The 22,811-nt window shown below is 37.8% G+C and overlaps 1 protein-coding gene across 2 annotated transcripts in view; it reads left to right on the plus strand.

Annotated features, from left to right (window-relative positions):
• slc35f4 (solute carrier family 35 member F4) overlaps nucleotides 1-22,388 on the plus strand; it is a 43,465-nt gene extending 21,077 nt beyond the window's left edge. For both annotated transcript variants that reach the window (XM_049464172.1, XM_049464173.1), the window contains exons 2-7: nucleotides 9,432-9,732; nucleotides 11,836-12,055; nucleotides 14,754-14,879; nucleotides 17,340-17,532; nucleotides 18,086-18,175; nucleotides 21,399-22,388. In XM_049464172.1, the coding sequence (XP_049320129.1) occupies nucleotides 9,432-9,732; nucleotides 11,836-12,055; nucleotides 14,754-14,879; nucleotides 17,340-17,532; nucleotides 18,086-18,175; nucleotides 21,399-21,640 (1,172 nt within the window). In that variant the 3' untranslated portion in view covers nucleotides 21,641-22,388. The remainder of the gene's footprint in view (nucleotides 1-9,431; nucleotides 9,733-11,835; nucleotides 12,056-14,753; nucleotides 14,880-17,339; nucleotides 17,533-18,085; nucleotides 18,176-21,398) is intronic.
• The last annotated feature ends 423 nt before the right edge of the window (nucleotides 22,389-22,811 follow it).

The raw sequence follows: 22,811 nt of genomic DNA on the forward strand, positions 1-22,811 counted from the left end.
CAATTTAACACATTTCGTAGAAATCATAAAGAAATCATATATATATATATATATATATATGTTTTATATATTGTAAAGTATATCACCAGTAGCAAATTAACTTAGCCTAATAAAGCATACTGAAATAAAAAATGATTATTAATCATATAGTTTAAATAAACTAGGGTTGGTTGTGGGTTTTATCAGGCTGCCACTAATGGGCCCTCGAGCATAGTTCTTACTGCTCCCTGGGTTCCGCAGCAGTGGTTGCCCACCACTATGGGCAAGTGTGGTCACTTTCTCTCGTCTACTGCATGTGTTCACTGCACAGATGGGTTAAAGGCAAATTCCATCTGTGCCCAGCACATTTTTTGGAGATTATTGGCTGCTTGGAAAGTAGAAATCTGTCCATTGTTTAAATCACTGGATTTAATAATCAAAAGAATAAAATATGCAGTATATTATATGATTGTTTGACATACACTATCATGTTAATGCTTTTTCATTTATAGGTAAGTAGAATAAATTTTTTACATATATTTTAATATTTTTTATAAGGCTTGGCCTTCTAGATATAATCCTGATCCTGATACTCAAGATGCATGAAGTGACCAGGTGTAAAGGGGGTTATAGGTGATTCCTCAGCGATTTTTAAGAATCCTTTAAACACCTGCCTCTGTGCCTGTACTTCAGTTCCTCGCAATAAAACAGCATGCATATAACATTTGGTGAATAATTTGCAGTGGATACTGGATAGTAGATTAACATTTTTTAGCAGTAAATTGATCGTCTGGATTTAGTTTTGATTGATAGCCTTTTACAGTTGTATTTAAAGAGATGTTTTATGGTATAAACTGATGTGAACACTGTATGGACAAAAGTATGGACACATCTGCTCATTTATTGTTTTTTTGTTTGTTTTTTTGTTTTTTTTCAAAATCAGAGGAAATAAAAATAGTTTATGCTTTTTTTGTTGGAGTAACTGTCTCTACTGCCCAGGGAAAGTTTTCTACTAGATGTTGTAGCATTGCTGTGAGGATTTGTTTTTATCCAAACAAGCCACCCCACCTCACTCAAAATTCCACACAGTTCCACTGCTCCACAGCTCAATGCTGGGGTGCTTTATAACGCTGTAGCCCAAGCCTGGCTTTATGCATGGTGCCAATAGGTTTCTGTTTATCTGCTCCAGAGAGTTCTCTTCTATTACCAGTACTTCTCTACAGGAACTACACAAGCTGTGTGTTTGTGCATTTGCACATCTGTCAGCAATGGGGGCCACTTAAAGTGCTATTGATTAGAAATGCATTCATTAAAAGAGGTGTCCACAAACTTTTGGAAATAACGTGTATTTGTTATAAGAGCACAGTGGGCACCACCACTACCCTGCACATGGCAGACTGGCGTTCGGTTCCTCACTAGACCAGTAAAAGCCCTTGGCAAGACTCCTGAAGCTGCATTTGCCTCTGTAACAGGATCAAACTGTAAGTCACCCTGTATGAGAGTGTGTTTCGGTTGCCATAAAGATAAATGTGACTGATATTAAAACTATATCCGTTTACACCAGGGCTGCCTGAAGGCGTCCCATGAAAACAGAACATTGGATTTGGCTCACCAGAAAGTTACCCTTATCCCACCAATTACAGAACAATTAGAGAGACGAATGTTTTCACACTGTACACTGTTTTGTACACAAGGATGCCAAAAGTCATGGGATAGCAGTATGTACCTTATTTTTTGCACTATAAGGCGCACCAGATTATAGGGTGCACTATCAATAAAAGTCTGTTTTTGGTCTATTTGAATACATAAGATGCACCAGATTATAACGCGCATTTTATGTGGGGGCGAGACCTGTAAAGCTAAGCTAAGTTAAGTAAACAAAACTGTAATTCTTAAAAAAAAAGTCAGACAAGTCAAATGAGCTCTGAATGTTAATCTACACAGATTCCTCTCCTGGGTGAGTTAAGCCACTTCTGTTTATTTACAGTAAGCTTAGAGTTCCAGAGTTCCACTAAGCCTGGAGCATTAGCATTAGCAGCTAACCGCTAGTGGTAATGCCATTTCTGCTGCAACAGTGCTACCCGGGTTTTTCAGCAGACTACAGGCTGATAATACTCAACTCTGGATGGCAGTTACATCATGGTATGGCTTGGGAACGCACAGTACTGTATATGCTATGAGGAGTTATCTTGTGATTAAGGTTGAACATTTGACAGTGTGCTCATAGCAAGGTGGCTTGAGTTTGAGTGAGGCCTGATAGTGGGTGCAGATGAGATGTTCTATTTCCAAAGTTATGCAGGCATTTCATTTAACATTCCTTTATTCAAAGTATCATGTGTGTAGCGAAGTGTGCATGATGCTAGTTCCTGTTCCATGACTTTTAGAACGTCAGGGTATATTTCGTATTAAACTTTTGTATTCCTATTAAAATTGCCAATATTTTTTAAGTATTCAGTAACAAATACACAGGATAGTTATCTAATGTAATATAGTTATATAGCTTTTTAAATCTACATATTTATTTAGTATTGCATATTGTATTATTTTTGTTCCTAGGCTCACTGAAAACATTGTGTAAAAGTTTTGGAACTCATAGGTTAGCCATAATCAGTCTATTCTGTGCAACGGCTGTAAGTTCATCACAAAGTCTGGACAGTAATTCAATATCAGTACACATTGTGATAGATGACTAAGGTTCATTACACAGAGCTTTACATAAATTGGAAAATAATTTAGTTAATTTAATTGTGGGTGTTCTTGGTAGTCTGAGGCTTTTATATTGTTCATACAAATATCAATATTGCATTGTAGTAATCAAAATAAATATAGAAATATATAATGATATATAAATTGTGGTCATATCGTCCAGCTCTGCTTGGATAATAAGCTCTGTAGCAGTGCTTAGCGCTGTGGTGATTACAGGCAGTTTAGAGGTTTCATGGGAAATCAGTTTGTTCTGTGAATCCAGTGTTTCTTTTCTCTCTCAGCAGAGCATAAATTGAGTCAGAACAGATTGAATGCATCATTCATCATCATCAGTGTTGTACTAATGGACCAGCATGAGATGTCTTGGCTGGGAAGTTATGGGGTAATGTGAGAAGACGTGTTGTACCTGGTGTGTGGTCTGCACTGCAAATAGTTACATTTCTGCAGGTTATCTTTCCCTAATGTAGTACATCAGAACAGAGAGGCCTGTGTGTGGGTGCACATGCACTTCCCTTCTCAGTGTGAAATATGTCAGAACTGTCACATGCCCTGACTTTGTGGGAAATTCCTTCACTGTACCCAGTAGCTGTAGCTCAGTTTTAAACTGCTGCATTTTAAACTGCTATGTGTGTGGTGTAACAAAATATGTAAAATATGAAAGCTGACAGGTTAAAGGAAAAACAATATCAGATTTGTGAAACACAACGCTGAGAAAATGGGGAAATTGAAAGATAATTTACTTTGCTTTTGTTTTAAAAAGAAATTCAATATTATTGCACTGCAGTGTGTAGGACAGTCATCGATCAGGACTGTATCTGAGGTAATCTTCCATTTATTATTCATGCTCTGTAAAAACTTTTTTAGAAGCCCCCTCAGTTAAAAGAATACCAGTAAAGATTCCAGGAACAATAACTTCTAGTGTTTAAGAAATGGCCAACAACAACAGTAGAACTTTTCAATCATCCTAAAAGTTTATCAGTCACTAACTGTATTGGTTTTTAACATTGCTGGTTGTAATTAAGAAATTGAGTTTCAGACAAAGCTTTACTTCAGACAAAGCTCTCTAAGTAATAAAGATTTATCCTTTTGATTTGTTATGTAAAGTTGCTCACTCACACAGTTTAGAATATTATACAGATTTACAGTGTTTAAATACCTTTAATTTAGATACACCCACATCCAACTTCATTTGGAAAGCATATTTACTTACAGGTTTTACAGTTCTTTTAGAATAAAATGCTTGTTTTTTGCCCAATGGGCATTGGCTGGTTTTCTCTATGTGTTTTTGGATAGACAGATGGTAATGTGGAAGAAGTAATCAGGTGCTGAAGGGTGTTTCAAACACACTGACAGGAGATCAGTGTTAACACAGACAAAACTTGTGCTGAGTATGGTTCTGACCATAAAATGTAAACTAGGCCTGTCATGAAAACAATATTCATAGAAAATATCATAGAATTATCATCCCAGAAATAATAGAAATGAATGATATTACTGGCATTTTAAAACAATTTTATGCAACAAATATACTGCCCATTCAATAGGACAATTACAGCCTTCTAAACAGCAACTTTCTAAAGAAATTTAGTTTGGTGGATGTATTATTTTCGCAATTTGTAGAATATATTTTAAAAACTGTTCACATATAAATGCCTATGAAGGTGGAGTTAGTGAGTGTTGGTCACTGTGCGCACTACATTCTTTTGCTGCATGATTGATAGCACCGCTGCTCACAGACGAGAGACAAGAGCACAATAAAGCTACTACCTAAAATACTGCTAACATGTATTCTTATGTAACCAAATACAAGAATAAATACAATAGGTAACATATAGGCGTATAAAAGCTGACTAAAGTATTTGAATCTACTTTTTTGTATATTTGAATTAAATTTACAAAAGAATTTGTAGTCTTTTGACAACCTTGAAATTGAGATTTAATGGCGTAATTCATACATTTAAATTTTAACAACAAAAAAGTCAGACTCATAAATTCAAATCTATTTGATTCAAAACTCAACATTTAGCCTAGAATGTTATTTTGAACTGTTTTTTTTTTAACAGCAAAGTTTACCACCTCACAAGTTTAAGTAAAAAAAAGCATGGTTGAAATGTATTCATTTTTAATTAAATAATTTGAGTGCAATTAAACTCAAACATACAATTAGTGTTAAGCAGTGTTTTACATTCTACATCACAAAAAGGTAACAATACAAAAAGAGACAATACAATATTTAAGCAGTTAGAGTTGGTGTATAAGTTTTTGAAGTTAGAAGTCTGTAAACACTGTAAAATGTCAAAGTAAAGCCCAGTTCTTCTTAAAAAGATGAAATTAAATTAACAGTCACATGGCTTCATGGCCATCACTGCATGAACAAGGTCAGTCAGGCTCTTGTGCAGCTCGTGTGGTGGGACTCAAGGACATGGAGGTGCTGCAGAATGTAATCCTCCTGCATTCTGAACAGTGAAGAGAGAAAGTCTGTCTGTAGCACTGACACTGACTGGAGCTGGAGCTGCTTTAGGGTGGAGACAATCCATATTAAAAAATAATGTTTTTATTACATATACAAACGCCAGTTCCTAAACCTACATTTTATTTACAATAGAAGGGTTCACACATTTTGAACGTTGAACATGAGACAGTTTACCATCTAATGTAAAAAAAAAAAAAAAAAAAAACATTAACTCAATTAGAACCTGATGGATGCAACACACAGAAGCAAAGCTCAGCGATAAGAAAAACTATCCCACCAACTACAATACATAATATCATCAAATGAATCAGAGAATCTGAGGAAATCTTTGTGCTCAAGATCCAGGCTGATGGTCAATATTGGATGCTTAGGTTAGTGGAGAGCTAGCTAACATAGTAACATTAGCAGGGAGCTAGCTAACATAATAACATTAGCGGAGAGTTAGCTACAATGCCACGGAGAGAACTAAGGTTAACGGAGAGCTAGCTAACATATTAACGTTAGCAGCGAGTTAGGTACGTTAGAGGGGAGAGAACTAAGATTAACGGCAAGCTAGCTAACAACAGCAGCGAACTAGATAACATAGCATTAGCGATGAGTTAGCTATTTTAAGTTTTAATTTCCAACACAACAAATAATTTTTTACCAAAGGAATTATGACTACATTTTGGGTCTTAAATTATATTTATTGTGGTCTAAAAAAGGTCTTAAAAAGCATTAAATTTGACGTTTAAAATGGTGCAAGAACCCTGTGAAAGGACTTATGGCTTGAAACCAAAAAGCAACCAGCATTGTAAGTGTGTGAGTGAGTGTGTGTGTGTATGTGTGTGCTGACCAAGCACACTGCAAGTTAGCAGTGATGGGCTAGCGCATGTCATCTTTTATTCCTGGCCTGGTGTAAATTGATCGCTCTGTGTCTACTGCATAACGGATCTTGGCTCTCTGATACTAGCACTCTGCCCCTTTGTTCAATCTCTCATCACCTCTGAAGCTGCTTCTGCTGCCAAACTTTATGCTTTGTGCTTTGGGGACAGATATTGCAGAAGCTGAATGCAAGCAGCCTCAATCCTGACACTTTCACAACAAACCCCATTAAGCTTTAAGGTTAAGTGAAAAGAGCTCTGAATGACCTGAGGCCAGTTTTCCCCACATTCACACTCTCCACACTGCAGATTTTACAGGAATATATTGCATTTGAGGTGCTATTCAGCAATAATGCTTTATCTCAAAAGAATTCAAACAACATTTCTCAGCACTGACTGTCGTGAAAAACAACCAATCAATTTGATCTAACATCACAAGCAAGAAGAGCACAATTGCTAAGCTTTTAAGCTTTTTTCGGTTTTATAATTGCTGTAGTGCAACTATATTTGGTAGCACTGGGCTTCATATACAGCTTTTAAATAAGTATTTGTACAAAACTTGCTGTCCTAAAAGACAGCATTAAAACTTGTCTAACTAAAAAGTCAAAATTCTTTATAGATCACATTTCTCAAGCCACGACAAACAAATTCGGCACAATCATATAAATAATAGCATAGATTTTTTTGATTCTTTATGCCTTATGAACCGAATAAATTTGAGATTTCTCTATAATCACCATACATTTTTTCCCCACATAAAAATGAATGGCAGAACGTCCATCTCTCCCACTCACCAGCTGAGAATGTGCACAGCACCCTTTCTCTCCATTGCTGTCCAGTACTGACTGTGTATGGAGGAGCTTTTTTATCTTTTAGGTAAAAGTCTGCATCTCCCTGTAATTTACAATGATTAGTTTGTAAAAGGGTGTGCAATAAATTTCACCATGTTGTAAGTTTGATAGAATGCCTTTTCCAGGTGTTCTGGCAAATGATACCCCCTTGCCAGATTCTGTCTGTGCACTATGCAACAAAATAAGTGTAAAAGATAATCTACAGTTACAGTACATACAGGAGTCATCATCATAATCTGTTATTCCCATAATGCTGCCCATAATGCATGGGCAATGCAAAGCGAGGTCACGTTAAATTTTGGTCCTTTGATCTGGACCGTGATTTTTTTGTTTGGTCCAATTTTTGGACCATTGCTCTGTATATTTAATCTTTTAAGCGTATTGAATTTTGGTCCTTTGGTCTGAACTTTGGTCCATTTTTTTGCATTACATTCGAGTCCTATTGTCTAGACCATGTTTTTTTTGTTGCACCAAATTCTGGTCTTTTAGTCTGGACCATGGGTCGTTTGATTGGACCAAATTCATGTTGTTTGGTCGAGGCAATGGTTTTTTTGGTTGCACTACATTCTTGTCCTTTGGTATGGACCATGTTTTATTTTATGTTGCATTAAATTCTAGTCCTTTGTTCTGGACCACAGGTCTTTGATTGGACCGAATTAATGTACTTTGGTCTGGACCATGAATTGTTTGATTGGACTGAATTAATATCCTTTGGTCTGGGCCATGGTTCTATTGGTTGCACAAAATCCTGGTAATTTGTTCTGGACCATGTTTTTTTTTTTTTGGTTGCACTACATTCTGGTCCTTTGGTCAAGACAATGAACCATGGGTCTTTGATTGGGCCAAATTCATGTCCTTTTGTCTGCACCAAGGGCCTTTTGGTTGGACCATAGATCTTTTTTGGACTAAATTCTGGTTCTTTGTTCTTGACCAAGGTTTTTTTGGTCTGCACTTCTTTTGCTGCACTTTTTACACCTACTATTTTGGGTTTAGACCAAATTACAAAACATTCTGAAGGTCTGGACCAATCGAGGTTGCTGTGAAAGTACCCACACTCTTTCTGCTGGGTCAGCTTAGTTCACAGACCCTCAGTTTCTCGAAACACCACCATGTATGTGTGTGAGGATTGAAAACACAGACAGTGGTGGTGAAGTAGGTGACCAGGATGCAGGATGTGGCCTGATTTTGCTGACATTTACTCCATGTCTGTGTTAAACAGATCACAGGTAAATTCGGGGTCAGGTTTCTGTGTGTGTTCGACTGTGTATGCCATGTCGATATGGCAGCTGCTCTGTGACCCTCTGGAGCTATTTTTGACTTAAGCTCAGACTATGCAACGTAGGCTTTATTTTATGATAGCCGCCATTAGTGCTCCTCCTGCAGGTAACTGAGACTACATGCAGTTGATCAATATATCCTTCCCTCAGGGACACAAGCAGAATATTTGAAATGCTCATTAGACCATTAGAACTTCATTAGAAGTTTACATGTTAAAATATAAAACATATAAAAAGGGAACAAATTATTTTGTTGCAGATTTAAATACACAGTCCAGTCACAAAATCATTACCACCTTGTTGTTTCTATACTCACTGTTCACTGTTTAAATCTACAGACTTTAAAACAGCACTTTGTATTCTCCTGAAATTAATTTCTTTGCCTACTTTACTATTCTCCTTTCACTCTCTTTCTCAGTCGTCAGCACCTCAAAGGACCACCACAGCAAGTATTACTTGGGTGGACATAATCGCATTGACACTTTTCTGGTGCTGGTGGTGGAGGTCTGTTAGTGTGTGTTCTGTAATGTTCTGATATAAGTGGATCAGACACAGCAGTACTAGATCAGGCAGAATTTTTTTACCATTTTTCTACCCAATTTACACAGCCAATTACCAAGTCAGCCCCCGCCTCTTTCCAAACTGCTGCTGATTGCTGAGTAGCATCACAGCGCACTTGAAGGAAAGCGCAGCGACTCGGTTCTGATACATCAGCTCACAGACGCCTTGTTCTGCGGACATCATCCTTTGGAGTGATGTGGGGAGAGAGCTCCATCTACCCACCCAGAGAGAGCAAGACCAATTGTGCTCTCAGGGCTCTGGTAGCCGACGGCAAGCTACATGAACAGGATTCAAACCATTTGAACCACTATGATCTCCTACCAGGACCCTGACAATTGGCCTTGCTCTCTCTGGGTGAGTAAATGGTGCTCTCTCTTCACATCTCCTGATCATAGTGGTGATGATCATGAGATCATAGTGCCCCACCTGCTGAAGCCCTACCTGCTGGAGTTTTTAAACACCTCAGTGTCACTGCTGGTCTGAAAATATAAGTAATTTTGTGTGTTATTATTATTAACATATTAATTAACTTAGTATGAAATTCTGCTAGTAAAAATAGAAAAAGTACAAAGCAGGGTAAAATATAAACCTGCTATTTGTTGTCTAGTCTACAATACTGAAATTTTCATTGTATATGATTTACATTCGACAAGGCTATATAATCAATTGATTCCTAAATGTTTAAGGCCTTTAAGTGATATTGTATGTTTATCTGTTGTAGGAGATGAAGGCTCAGATTCCAATGCTGAGACTCCAGCCAGTGAGGCGAGCAGAGAGGCCAGCGCCTTTCAGACGTGCATCAGCGTAGTTCTGAAGGTGCTGGGTGGACTACTGGTGGTCCTGTGTGTGTCCTCGTCATGGGTGGGAACTACTCAGCTGGTCCAGCGCACCTTTAAGACCTTCTCCTGCCCTTTCTTTATCTCCTGGTTCAGCACCAACTGGAACATCCTCTTCTTTCCTCTCTACTACTCCGGCCACGTGGCCATCACCAGAGAGAAGCAGACACCCATTCAGAAATTCAGGTGAGCTGAACTTGAGACTCGCATACAGTAGAGAGGTGGGGAAAGGAAAAAAAGGAAAAAGAAATTTCTGTAACCAGCAATACTTAGGAACAAATGTGTAAAATTGCAACTTGTAAGAATCAATAGATTGGGATTTCTGAACTTATTACACAAAAAGCTGGATAGGATATTACAGCTCTGAAAAAATGAAAAGACCACTTTAGTTTCTGAATCAGTTTCTCTGAGTTTGATATTTATATGTATATGTCTGAGAAACATAAACATTTTTGGTTTATTCTATAAACTACAGACAACATTTATCCCGAATTCCAAATACAAATCTTGTCATTTAGAGCATTTATTTGCAGAAAATCAGAAATGGCTGAAATTACACAAAAGATGCAGAGCTTTCAGACCTCAAATAATGTAAAGAAAACAAGTTCATATTCATAAAGTTTTAAGAGTTCAGAAATCAATATTTGGTGGAATAACCCTGGTTTTTAATCACAGTTTTCATGGGTCTTAACATGTTCTCCTCCACCAGTCTTACACACTGCTTTTGGATAACTTTATGCCACTCCTGGTGCAATAATTCAAGCAGTTCAGCTTGTTTTGATGGCTGTGATCATACATCTTCCTCATGATTATATTCCAGAGGTTTTCAATTTAGTAAGATCAAAGAAATTCATCCTTTTTAAGTAGTCTCTTAAGTTTTCTGTTATCATGAGATACCTAGACAGGACTGGGTGGCTTTAATGGCTTTAGTATAAAAGCATACAGTGAAATGTTTGCCTCAGTATGATAGTCTTTCTTTTAATAATAACAGGACACAAAATGGTCCCAACAGTCTGGAGGACTTCACACATTGTTCTGCTCCCCAAGAAGACATCGCCCAGGGAGAGTGGTGATTCCCGGCCTGTGGCACTGATTAGTTCTTTTAATGAAGTCATTGGAGAGAATTATTTCTCCTGAAGGATGCTGATGCTGTGTCTGTCCTCACATGTCCTCACACAGCTTATTGTTAAGCATTTACTGTAGATCCAGAGCTAAACCGGTACAAGTACTATTTATAGACATTTCCTCAGCATTAAACACATTACAGCCAGACATGCTGCTCTCCTTAATGCATCAGCTATTTGCATTGTTTTTCATTTATTAATAGGCAACAGTTGGTCTGGGTTAATAATTTATATTCCTTTCTGGTACAAGATGTTGTGGAGCATAATGAGGAGGCACTAGTCCCCCTTTGCTTTTTACAATAGAGAACAATGGTACTCTGCCTAAGCACTATATGTTTAAGCTGTTAAAAGATTCTGCATTAGTTGTACTATTAAAAAAAGTAAGAACCTATCCGTCATTAGAACTTGTAAATCCATTTGACATTGATTATATTTTTGAAGTACTATACATCAGCTGTCATTTATTTATCTTCCTTTAAATAATTATTATAATTATCAATGATCAATTTTGTGGAACACATTATTAAGCCTTGATTAATTATGCAATAATACACAAGAGGGAGTGCTGTAACGTGTAATATTGGCATTGCATTTGGTTTGTAAGTGCTGCATCGATGCTAGTTTACCTGTATGTGGCAGAGTAACACATGGAGATCTTCTGTTATAGTGCATTACCGGCTGATAATGGTACTCATAAAACGCCTCTCAGTCAATCACATTGCAGGGTCGGAACTAACTGTGGTATAAATTATAATAATATAATTCACATTGGCTTGCCATAAGCACTTTTGACAATGTTCAGTCTCACTCACAAGGTAACATCTCACAGCTTGCACAGGGATAAGCATTTCCAAGCTGTCCACTGAGGTAACACTTCAAGATCAGTTTATACACTGCAATTCCATGACTTTTGACACGTCAATGTAATTCTTAAGGTAAATATTCTATTTTAGAACCAACTGTAAAATCCTTCCTCTATAGTTTGATGGGTCATTATTCTCTCAACCCAGCTGAACCAGGATTCATCAGCTATTGGATAGCTGCTTTAAAGTGCTGGGCTTCAGAGCTGCACAAACAGTGTAAATCAGGCAACCCTGGTAGAGATGATCAGAAACATTATGATCTGAAACTCAACTTTGTCTCTTTTGTGTTTGTCCGTGTGCAGGGAGTGCAGTCGACTCTTTGGAGAAGATGGGATGACCATGAAGCTTTTTCTGAAGAGGACTGCACCTTTCTCCATCTTGTGGACGCTAACAAACTATCTATACCTCCTAGCACTGAGGAAACTCACAGCCACAGATGTTTCAGCCCTCTACTGCTGCCACAAGGCCTTCGTCTTCCTCCTGTCCTGGATTGTCCTCAAAGATCGCTTCATGGGTGTGCGGGTCTGTATCGTTAACATCTGTCTGTGTATTTAATGTATCTAAGTTAATAAATTATCAATGTCAAAATAAGAAGAGTAGATAGTCCTGTAGCACTTTATTTGGATTGTCCATTATTGACGCCTCATACACGCCCAACTTACATTCAACAAACATTCAGCTAAATATCGATTAAATGCAACTGATCTCTTAGTTTAGAGTAAATGATTCTCCATAGAACTTAACTTAACTTAACTTAACCCTACACCTAACCCTAACTCTAAGCCTAAACTCAACCATGAATCGAGATTAAAACCCTAACCCAAACCCAAACCTTAGCCTAAACTTTAAATCTAACCCTAAATCTGTTGAGATTAGAGGTTTGGTGTAGGGTTACCTACAGTAGAGAATAATTTACTTTCACCCTAAAGGTCTCTTTCCACTAAAATCCATTTTTTCTTGTTCTTTGTACAATAGGTCTCTCTGAGTTATATATTTATTCTGCACCTGAAAATCTGCAGTAGCTAGTAAAAGAAAATATTCAGAAAAACGAGTCGATCAGGAAAAGCACCCGCGTCTATGTCAACAATTGTGAAATAGTATTTATGTCCTGGCCCACCTCTGCTCAGGACCACCCATAGGCAGAGATGAACCTGGGCTGCAGTAGAGTCGACTCTCTTACAGCTCTTACAGCTCTGTTTACACCAGCTAGTTATTGTTATCTAGCTTGTGTAAGTAACTATAGGTTTAAATCGGATCTCCGGTTGATTCCACGTTTTACCAAGACCTTAAATATACACTAGGGAAGCACGGTTCGATAAGGTAGCACAACTCGATAGAACACCAGTCAAAGCGAGCATCGTTCGGGTCCGATTTTATGATATATAGTGGGCTCTGGGGCTTCGACGTGGTGAAACTGCCCAAGCACTGAATCACCAAGTCTGAGGTAAAAGTTTGGTAGCGTTAATTTAGGGGGCCACGGCAAAAGCCAAAATCCGTAAATCAGTAAAGCACTTTTTTTCATAAAAAATGGCTCACATAGCATTCATTCATACAAGAAACCACAACTTGACATTTTAAAATTAATTAAAAAACGATGGAATAACCCCTTCAAAGCTCAGTTGCATTCAAATGACCTACAATTAAATGTTAGTTGACTGTTACTTAAGCGTCTTAGAGGCGTCTATAAAGGACCATCCAAATAAAGTGATACTGAAAGTTCTTTACTGGCCAGTGTTTATCTAAGCAACATTTAAGAAGATCATGAGGTGTACAGACTCAGCCCGATGTAACAATTACATTAAACTGTAAGTAGAGGGTCACCTTTGCAACAAGCTGTGTTTCAGTAATCTATATCAGGCTTAGTGTCCACGCTTTAGACCTGTATCTCTTAATCCTGCTTCTGAAGACTCATCGCACAGGACAGTTTCAGATGTTCACTCAGCTGTTCCTTCTCTCATCACACCTGATCCAGCTCATAGAGATGGATTGGTCATCAGCTGATGAGCTGCATCAGGTGTGTCAATGGATGCCCAGGAACAGGATTAGGAAACACTAACAAAGACAAAAAATGGAGCTGATGTTCTTTGAGCACACTCTTCTTTGACTGGCTTTGATACAGATACTCTAAATGGACCCAAATCTATCTTCTTGACTGACAAGAATGCATGGCACAGATTAATTATGAATTAGATTTACTGACTGTTTATAAAGTACCACAAGAGTCCCACAAGGTTCAGTGTTAGGCCCAGTTCTATTTAATATGTATACTAGATTTAAATGCCAAGAAAACTAAATTCATGCTGTTTCCAGATCTACTAATTCTGATTTTAAAAATGTGAATATTACTACCCTGGCAGGATCCAACATTAAAAGAGTCACATAGTATAAATACCTTTGCATATGGTTCAATAATAAACTTTTAAAACTCACATCAATAAATGAATAGGCTAATGCAGATAGAAGCTTGATTATACAGTACAGTGGTAAATTGAGGCAACCTTACTATTTGTGCTGGACTATGGGGATTGTAATAGGACAGTATTCACATTTATTCATAATCTGAAATGTGTAGACCTTGTATTTTTATGACACTGTATATTGCCAAAATAATTCACTCACCCATCAAAATATTTGAATTCAGGTTCCAATCCATGGCCACAGATCAATAAAACTAAACTTCTACACACCTAAGTAAAATAATGGGTGGCTCTCAGGAGCTCAGTGAATTCCAGCGTGGTACAGTGATAGGATGCCACCTGTGCAAGTCCAGTAGTGAAATTTCCTCACTACTAAATATTCCACAGTCAACTGTCAGTGATATTACAACAAAATGTACTCCCCCAACTTTGCGGGAACCAGTGCACAAAGCATGGTCCATAAAGACAAGGATGAGCATGGATGAGTCCTGACCTCAACTCAATAGAACATCTGCAAGCCAGATCTTCTCGTCCAACATCAGTGTCTGACCTCACAAATGCTCTATTCTGGGAGAACAGTCAAAAATTCCCATAAACACACTTCTAAAACGTCCCAGCCTTTCCAGAAGGATGAATGATTTATAGCTGCAAAGGGTGGGGTGATATCTTATTAAACCCTATGGATGGATTAATTATTTATATGTCCTACAAATAAGTACAAGACAATTACTATTTTTTTCCTTTGATAAAGAGTTTGTATAAAGAGCATTCTTCTCACATGCCTTTTTTTTTTAAATCTTCAGATTGTTGCTGCCATTATGGCCATCACAGGCATCGTCATGATGGCCTATGCTGATGGTTTTCATGGGGATTCTATCATAGGTGTGGCTTTAGCAGTAGGTTCTGCCTCCACATCTGCTCTCTACAAGGTGAGTGCATCTGTTTCTTTCCTCATACACTTATTTATACAAAAATAACATTTAAAACATTCAAGGCTCTCCTTTAGAGTACATATTGAGACTCTAGCAAAGAAATGAAAGGTAAGACTAGGTTTTTATTATCGTACTAGGACTGAATTTCGCAGTGTTTTAGATTATGGAGACATTATTTATATGCATGCCAACTATGCTTTACTTCGCAGGTTAGATCCATTGTATCACAGTGCTTTTCATTTTATATCCAATTCACACACATCACTGTTTACTTTATGATTTGGTCTCTTGGCCTTCGGTAAACCTATGGAGAGAGCAGCAGTGGTAAATTTTTATTTATAAAGCTCTGTTGGGTAAACTCCCAACATATTTGCGTAATCTGCTCTTCCATCGTACCAGTTGCTAGGATTCTCACTCTTCCAGAATTTTGCTCTGAAGGTTCCCAAGATTAGTTTAGAACTAGGCAGAAAAGCTTTCTCCTATTTTGCACCATGGTCTTGGAATAAACTTCAGAACAAATAACAGCTTAATGAGTTGGTTTCCCTAAGTGAGTTTTGTGTAAACACTTTGTTGTGATTTTTTGTAACTGGAAATGAAAAAGTCTCCCTCGAAAAAGAGATTTTGATATCAAGGGACCTCCTGGTTAAATAAAGGTTAAATAAATGAAATAAATACATGTAGTTATGTCTCAGGCAGATCTGTAAATGATTGCACTGGTTCTTTCCACAAGAGGGCGTAAAATATGCTTACTTCACTGCCTTATTATTAAAAAGGCTACTTTTTAGTAGTGTAACCTCCTGGTGAGAGATTACTGACTGCTAGGCATGCCTGTATGATACACTCAAAGATATTTTGCCCAGTTGACAGACTTTGAATGACAGTGTATCATTGGACAGAGAAGCAGGATTAATTGTTTCGACCAATTGCTCGCCATCTGTTCCGTCTGTCAGCCAACCACAGTCACCTTCGTTGTGAATGATAAATCTGGATTGTTATGGACTGGAACTGTATTGTCTTTAGCTACATCCAGTTTCTGTTTGGTCTCCAGATATGGTCAGTTTCAGGTATGAAGGCCTTGTAGTGAGTGCTTTAATCCAGCTTTTTCTGTGGAGAAACACACTGCCCTAATCAAAGTCAAAGTCAAAGTCAAAGTGGTTTTTATTGTCATTTCAGCTATATACAGAGTACACAGTGAAACGAAACAACGTTCCTCCAGGGACCATGGTGCACATAAACACAGTGTAGACAGAACAATAGTGCAACAGTACAAAAGTGCAGACAGACAATACAATACAATACAGACAAAGAATAATAAATAACAAGACAGTGTGCAAATTATGCAGTGTGCAAAAAGTGTGCAAAAAAGACCAGTGAGGTAGTAATTACCTCTATTACACAGTGTGCAATAGAGTCCAGTGAGGTAGTAGGGTTTTCTGGTATGAGGATCTTCAGAGCCATAGCACACTACAGTCACTCACCCCTAGCAGTGATGAAAGGAAAACAACTCAATGATACGTGCAGGACATCCTACTATATATTGTAGATATTAAAATGCTATTTTTTTTTTAAATGCTATTATTTGCTACATGTGCAAATAATATAGATTATACCACAGTTAGTTTTGACCCTGCAATGTGATTGGCTGGGAGGCGTTCTACGAGTGCCGTTATCAGCCGGCAATGCACTGTAATCGAAGCTCTTCATGTATTACTCCGTCTCATACAGGTAACCTAACGATGCAGCACTTACAAGCCAAACAGTGCATGTACAAAGAGAGCAGCAATGGGACTATTTTAACTTGCTGAGTTTTTATAACCTAACAGATTGTATTTTATTGTCCTCTTTATGTATTTCAATGAATGGGGATAATTGAACTGTGGTATAGTCACGATAAAAGTGGAGGTTCGTTCTATAAGATGTAATTTTGGCCTTCTGTGCTGCGGTCATAGACAATATAGCACGGCCTCTCTTATTGCTTAAGTATCTATTTAATTTCTAAATAGCTGCAACACAAGTAGGTACACTCATAGGTAACACATTCAAATTGTGCCCAATTGTGTTATTGTTCCCAATTGAGTTATAGGATCCCATGTGTGAATGTTGAGCAGGGCTGTTCGATTAGGTGTTTTGGGTGCAATTCTTATATACTGGCAACTGGATGTTGAACATGGCACTTCATGGCAAAGAACTCTCTGAGGATGTGAGAAATAGAATTGTTGTTTTCCACAAAGGCTGCATACACCATGAAGCTGCATCAACTCTAATAAACATCAAATCTAATAAAATATTGCAGAAATGTGAGGGGTGAATTCACTTTTGTTGGGTACTGTAACTCATCGCTACAATCACACATATAAAGTGTCATTTGATTTATTTTGGTTTGTTATTTTTTGTCAATGATGAACATGCAGATTTCTTTTATCTTAACTATTGTCTACATCATCTTTCCACTTCCAGGTGCTGTTTAAGATGTTCCTGGGCAGTGCCAACCTGGGAGAGGTTGCCCACTTTTTCTCCACCATGGGCTTCTTCAACCTGATCTTCATCTCCTGTGTGCCCCTCATCCTCTACTTTACTAAAGTGGAGCACTGGGGCTCCCTCTCCTCGCTGCCCTGGGGTTATTTATGCGGCGTGGCCGGCCTGTGGCTCGGTGAGTGCACCTGTTCTATTCAGCTGTGAAATGCCAGCGCAAATCAGTGTGTAATAGAATCAGCCCATAATTGCAAGCGTATAGCTTTATCACTGGCCCACATATTGTATTTCCTGCAGATACAACACTGGAGTAAACTTTCAGGAACGCTGACAAAGGCACTTAATGCTTACTAAGAGAGAGATTTTGGGTTTTAATCATCAGGTTACACTATGAAGTAGCATTTCATCACTTCAGCTATCCTGCATGCGATGTGTCAGCAGACGTAAATCCCGGTAGTAAGAGATCTACTTGTTTACTGTTGTTTAAAGCTAAGGTGGAGCTCTAGGGGCAGCATTTAATAGAGTGTAGCTCTAAGGGCATCAACTTATAAAAACAACATAATTTATATAGTTTTATACTTCTTGTACCTTCCACTGAAATATTAGGTTGTATTCCTCTACTGTAAAGGTGCATTAATGTGAGATAAAATAGCATAATTTAATACATACTTCAGAATATTCCAACTAACACCTCTCTTAGTCTTAATCTTCTTTCTTCTGTATTTTTACAGTATTCAACATCCTGGTTAATGTAGGTGTGGTTCTCACCTACCCCATCCTCATATCTATTGGGACTTTACTCAGCGTTCCAGGCAATGCAGGTTTGTGAGCTTACTGTTTTACAGGAATACAGACTGAGCTCAACCATATTATACAATACATATTTTTATACACAGTCATGGGAACAAATTAGGACACTCCATTAAAAAAAACATTGTGTTTTTCAACATATCTAATCATAGATTTATGATGCATGAGTTCCATCTGAACAGTGTTGAGATATGGAGATTATTTAGCTAAACAAATTAAACAGAGAAATTACTCGTTGTTGTTGTTAAATTTAATGAATATGTATATCTTTTGTTAGGAATCTCTATGCCGTAATAGCTAGTGTTTCATTCTTTGGTTGAAATAACCTCAATTAGATTAGACTATAACCATCAATCAGCATCTGACATTGACTAGGGGAAGGTTTTTCCCACTCCTTCATGCAGAATTCTTTCAGCTGCATGATGCTTCATCTTCAGTTTTTAGACAGGTGATCTCACATTTTATTCAAGCACAGGGGTTTTCTGGCAAACTTTATTCTAGCCCAGAGTTTCTGCCTTTTGCACATGCACACTTTCCATATGAAACAAACATGTATGGTCTCTTTCTAATAGTAGATGCTGTACCTTGATATTAACTGTGGCAAGAGTTACATGTAGGTTCTGTGTGTTTGTTGGAGATTTCTTTACGCATCTTGCAGGCTTTTTAAATCCCTTTTTTACACTCCTCTGCATCTACAACCTTCTTCTGAAGGCCTCAGAGAGCTTTTTTAGATCTGGCCTTGGGGATCCACTTACTCCAACAATCAAGAGCAAACATAATTCAAAAGTCTCAAGTTTAACTCCTCAGAAAAAAATCCTCTCTAATGATGTTCTACTCACTTGCAGCCGATGTGCTTCACTTAATTCAAATTTGAAACATTTTAAGTAATACATTTCTGGGTGTTCTTGTTTCATTACATTTGCAATTTATGTTAATCATTTCTCTATAGTGTTCAAATAAAGCTTAAATGTCCAAATCTTTTAATATGTTCGAACAGATGAAGGGAAAAACAGGGATTAAGCTTAGTCTTGGAGTCCATGGCATTCTGAATGTATATTGTCTGTTAAGATGACAGTATAGGTAATGAATAAGCTTAATTCCTGGCTTTGAAAAATGGTCTATCAGACAGTAAAAATATCCTTTTCGTGAAAATTGCCTTTTATATTGATCAATTACATACAGTACATGTTTAGATTTGTTCTTTTAGATATTCCTTTCCTTTGTCTTTCTCTACTTCTTTCTCACACACACACATACTCTCACACACCCACACACATCCACACTCCCGAGCAGAATGTCCCAAGTGATCAGCAAGCCCCCCCCCCCCAACAAACCCCCTGTATTGCTAAAAGCATCAAAGCTATTACGCAGCAAATTTACGAGCCTTGCCCAGCTTCTCCCTCTCCTTAAGACACCACGCAGAAACCCGATCATCTCAGTGTATCCCCACAAGCTGCAATATCTTAAAAGAAGAAGATTGCGTTGCCAAGGCTACACTAAATGCTTGATGAAGGTACTTGTCTTTAAAGCAGTCTGCCAAGGTCAGTGGGTTAATTCAAGCTTGGCTACTCAGAAAGCGAGCCTGAGTCCCTGAGTCATTTTTGGGGGGCTGAGTGTGAAACAGAAGTCTGCGTGTGATCACTAAACCACTTACTGCTCAGGAGCTTCACACTGCTTAGGGAAGAATAAGTGGCAGTCAGAGCTGAAATTCAACTGTACGAAACTAAATTACTACAGCCATCAGCCGACTACAGAGAGGCCATTGTGATACAGGTGCTATCTTCTGATTAGAACTTCTAGTAGACATAATTTTTAGTGAATTGACCTACTTATACTTCTTCCAAAAACATGGTATTCCATAGCAATTACTGGACGGATTATAAAGAAAAAAATACAGTCATGGAAACTTTAGTCTTTTTTATCAGAATTAACCCAGTGCTGTCAATATTAATGCATTAAGTTCTGTTATTAATCTGAAAATTTTAATACATTCATATTTTTTAATGCAAATTAATAATATCACCATGTTTGGCCTCCCGTAATTCACTCTTTTTAAAGAGCCTGGTGACGTATCAGTGGCCTTTTTTATTGTAAGCACAGTTTAAGTTGTTTAAGTTCAGAAGGATGGTTTCTTCTTTTTTATATTGATATGGATTAAATCTCTCTCTTTCTCCCCTGGACACACACACACACACACACTTACCTCCTGGCAAGTTTCCATTCTAATATGTTGAAGGTGGAATATGGAGTCAACATTTATTTCCAACATTATAGTTCTCAATTATTTTTGTCCTTCTCCCAAAAAGTTTATAACAATTAAATAAACATTGATTATCAGTCTTAAGAAAAAGTAACATTATTTTGTTGTAATAAATGCATTTTTTGATTGACAGCACTAATTCAAACATATGGGCATGTCTTAATTGATGGAGGTAATATAAGTAAACTAAATGATTGTGTGTGGTACCCAGAGATGGACTGCACCCTGTCCAATGCTATTAATGCCTTGTGCCCAATGAGGGTTTGGACCCACAGTGACCTTGACCAGGAAGAATAAAATAAGAGGGATGAATGGAAATGTAAAATTCAGAGTCCAGTTTTTGTGATTACAAAATGCTTTAACAAAAAAACATTGACTGTTACAAGAGCTGCCTGTAGGTCCTGTGATGATATTTAGGATTGACCTGCACATCTTCAGGTCTGCTTTTTGCTTGGACTTGCTAGAAAGGTTCGATCCGGCCCTGCTGGAAAGTGTTTTACTAGTTAGCAAACAGTGGAATAACTGACCTCTTATAGTTCTGAGATCTTTTTAAATCTGTGAGTGTTCTACATCCTTCTTCACAAGAAAACTGCATTTCTATTAATACACAATACATTTCATCAGTGTTTCATCAGTATAACTGTGTTTAGTTATATTCCCTCTAAAAAATGACTTTTTTGCTTTAAAAAATGGCAAATTATCCAAATTGATAAAAATGCTAGTCTTTTGTCCTTTAGAACAATAATGTTGACATCAAATGAACAGGTCACTATGTAGAAACACATGTACAATACACACACACACAATACAGTATAAATATTGGTAGCTTTGTGAAGTTAAAAAAGTGGACTCCTCAGCTTCTTTTTTAATATTTTTTTTTTCACTTACTATCTAATGCAGAAGGTAGACTCTGCCTCCTGTAAGTAATAATAAGATCTTGAGCCAAAGTAATTCCTCCCTCTGCTCTTCTTCAGCTATCGATGTGCTGAAACACGAGGTGATCTTCAGCGTGGTGCGTCTGGCTGCCACCTGCATTATCTGCGTGGGCTTCCTGCTGCTCCTGCTGCCAGAAGAGTGGGACACGGTCACTCTGCGCTTCCTGGCCAACCTCGCCGACAAGAAGTCCGAGGAGCACGGAGAAGAGCTGACCGAGTCCAGCATCCACACCCGCAGCCGCAGCAGAGCCAACGGAGCCGTGTCCATACCCATGGCATGACCTTTAGCCTCCAAACTTTCTATGATATTGATCTGAGATGAGATTCTAGTGCTGGAGAACCACCGTGAGAGAGCTGTGCCTGGGTCACGGCTACTTGTAGGACGTTCAGGAGGTGAGTGGAGAAATGCAGAGAAAAAAAAAAGAAGAAGATGAAGAAGAAGATGAGGCAAAACCGGGGGATCATAATGTCATGATGTGCTGAAACAACAGCCACTACATCTGAGAACACAACTGTGAGAAAACTGGTGCGCAATAGAGGATCGCGCTGTTACATCTCTAACCTTTAAGTGAAACAACACCGGGGCATTTTTCAGACTGGACTGAGAAGACGAAAAATAATAATTTCTTTGATAACAGAAAGATGTTAATTCACAGTATTTAGTTTTTATTTATTTTCTGCTAGGATTTCATATTTGCAATTTCTGTGGGAAGACGGACTCTCGTGATTAATAGATGCCAGTAGCCTTTCTCTTTGCACGCCCCAGCCCTGACCCCTGATGTTGCCTGTTGAACCTTGAAGCACCCACATGGACTGTATTCTGTGAATATAGACTCAATCAGAGCCAATTTGGCTCACTGTATTAAAACTAATGCATTCAGAGATATAGCTACAATACAGAGATTATAAAAGTGTATGTAATGGAATTATACTGTATATAATAAGGAGGGGTAATATATTATGCCATATATGAATAAGACTGTCTCTTCTTTTTACAATGGAAGAAAAAAAATAAAGAACTGCTTCAGAGTTGTCTTGGTATGATTCTGTTATTGGGTTACATCCGTCTTTGAACATTTGTGAACCCTTTGGAATGTTCTATCTTTAAATTGGTTCTATCACAACAATGTCATAGAACCAATTTAAACAAATAAGATAAAAAAAAATATTAGACTTGGTCATTGATTTATTGAGAAAAACAATCAAGTAATACATATCTGTCAGTGGCAAAAGTATGCAAACAATTATGCAGCTTAAACTGCAACTGAAAGTTTCCAGTTAATGCTATATAGTCCAGCACATCAGCTCGCCTGATAGTTTCAGGTCCTTTCAGAACATTTTTACTGTATATTACATTTATTCTTCTTTAACCCTTCTTTGTTGAGGCGACTTGTGTGCTTTGGGTCAGTGTCTTGCTGCATGGCCCACATTCTCTTGAGATTCAGCTCACAC

This window comes from Astyanax mexicanus, chromosome 14 (assembly GCF_023375975.1).
Source record: "Astyanax mexicanus isolate ESR-SI-001 chromosome 14, AstMex3_surface, whole genome shotgun sequence".
Lineage (NCBI taxonomy): Eukaryota > Metazoa > Chordata > Actinopteri > Characiformes > Acestrorhamphidae > Astyanax > Astyanax mexicanus.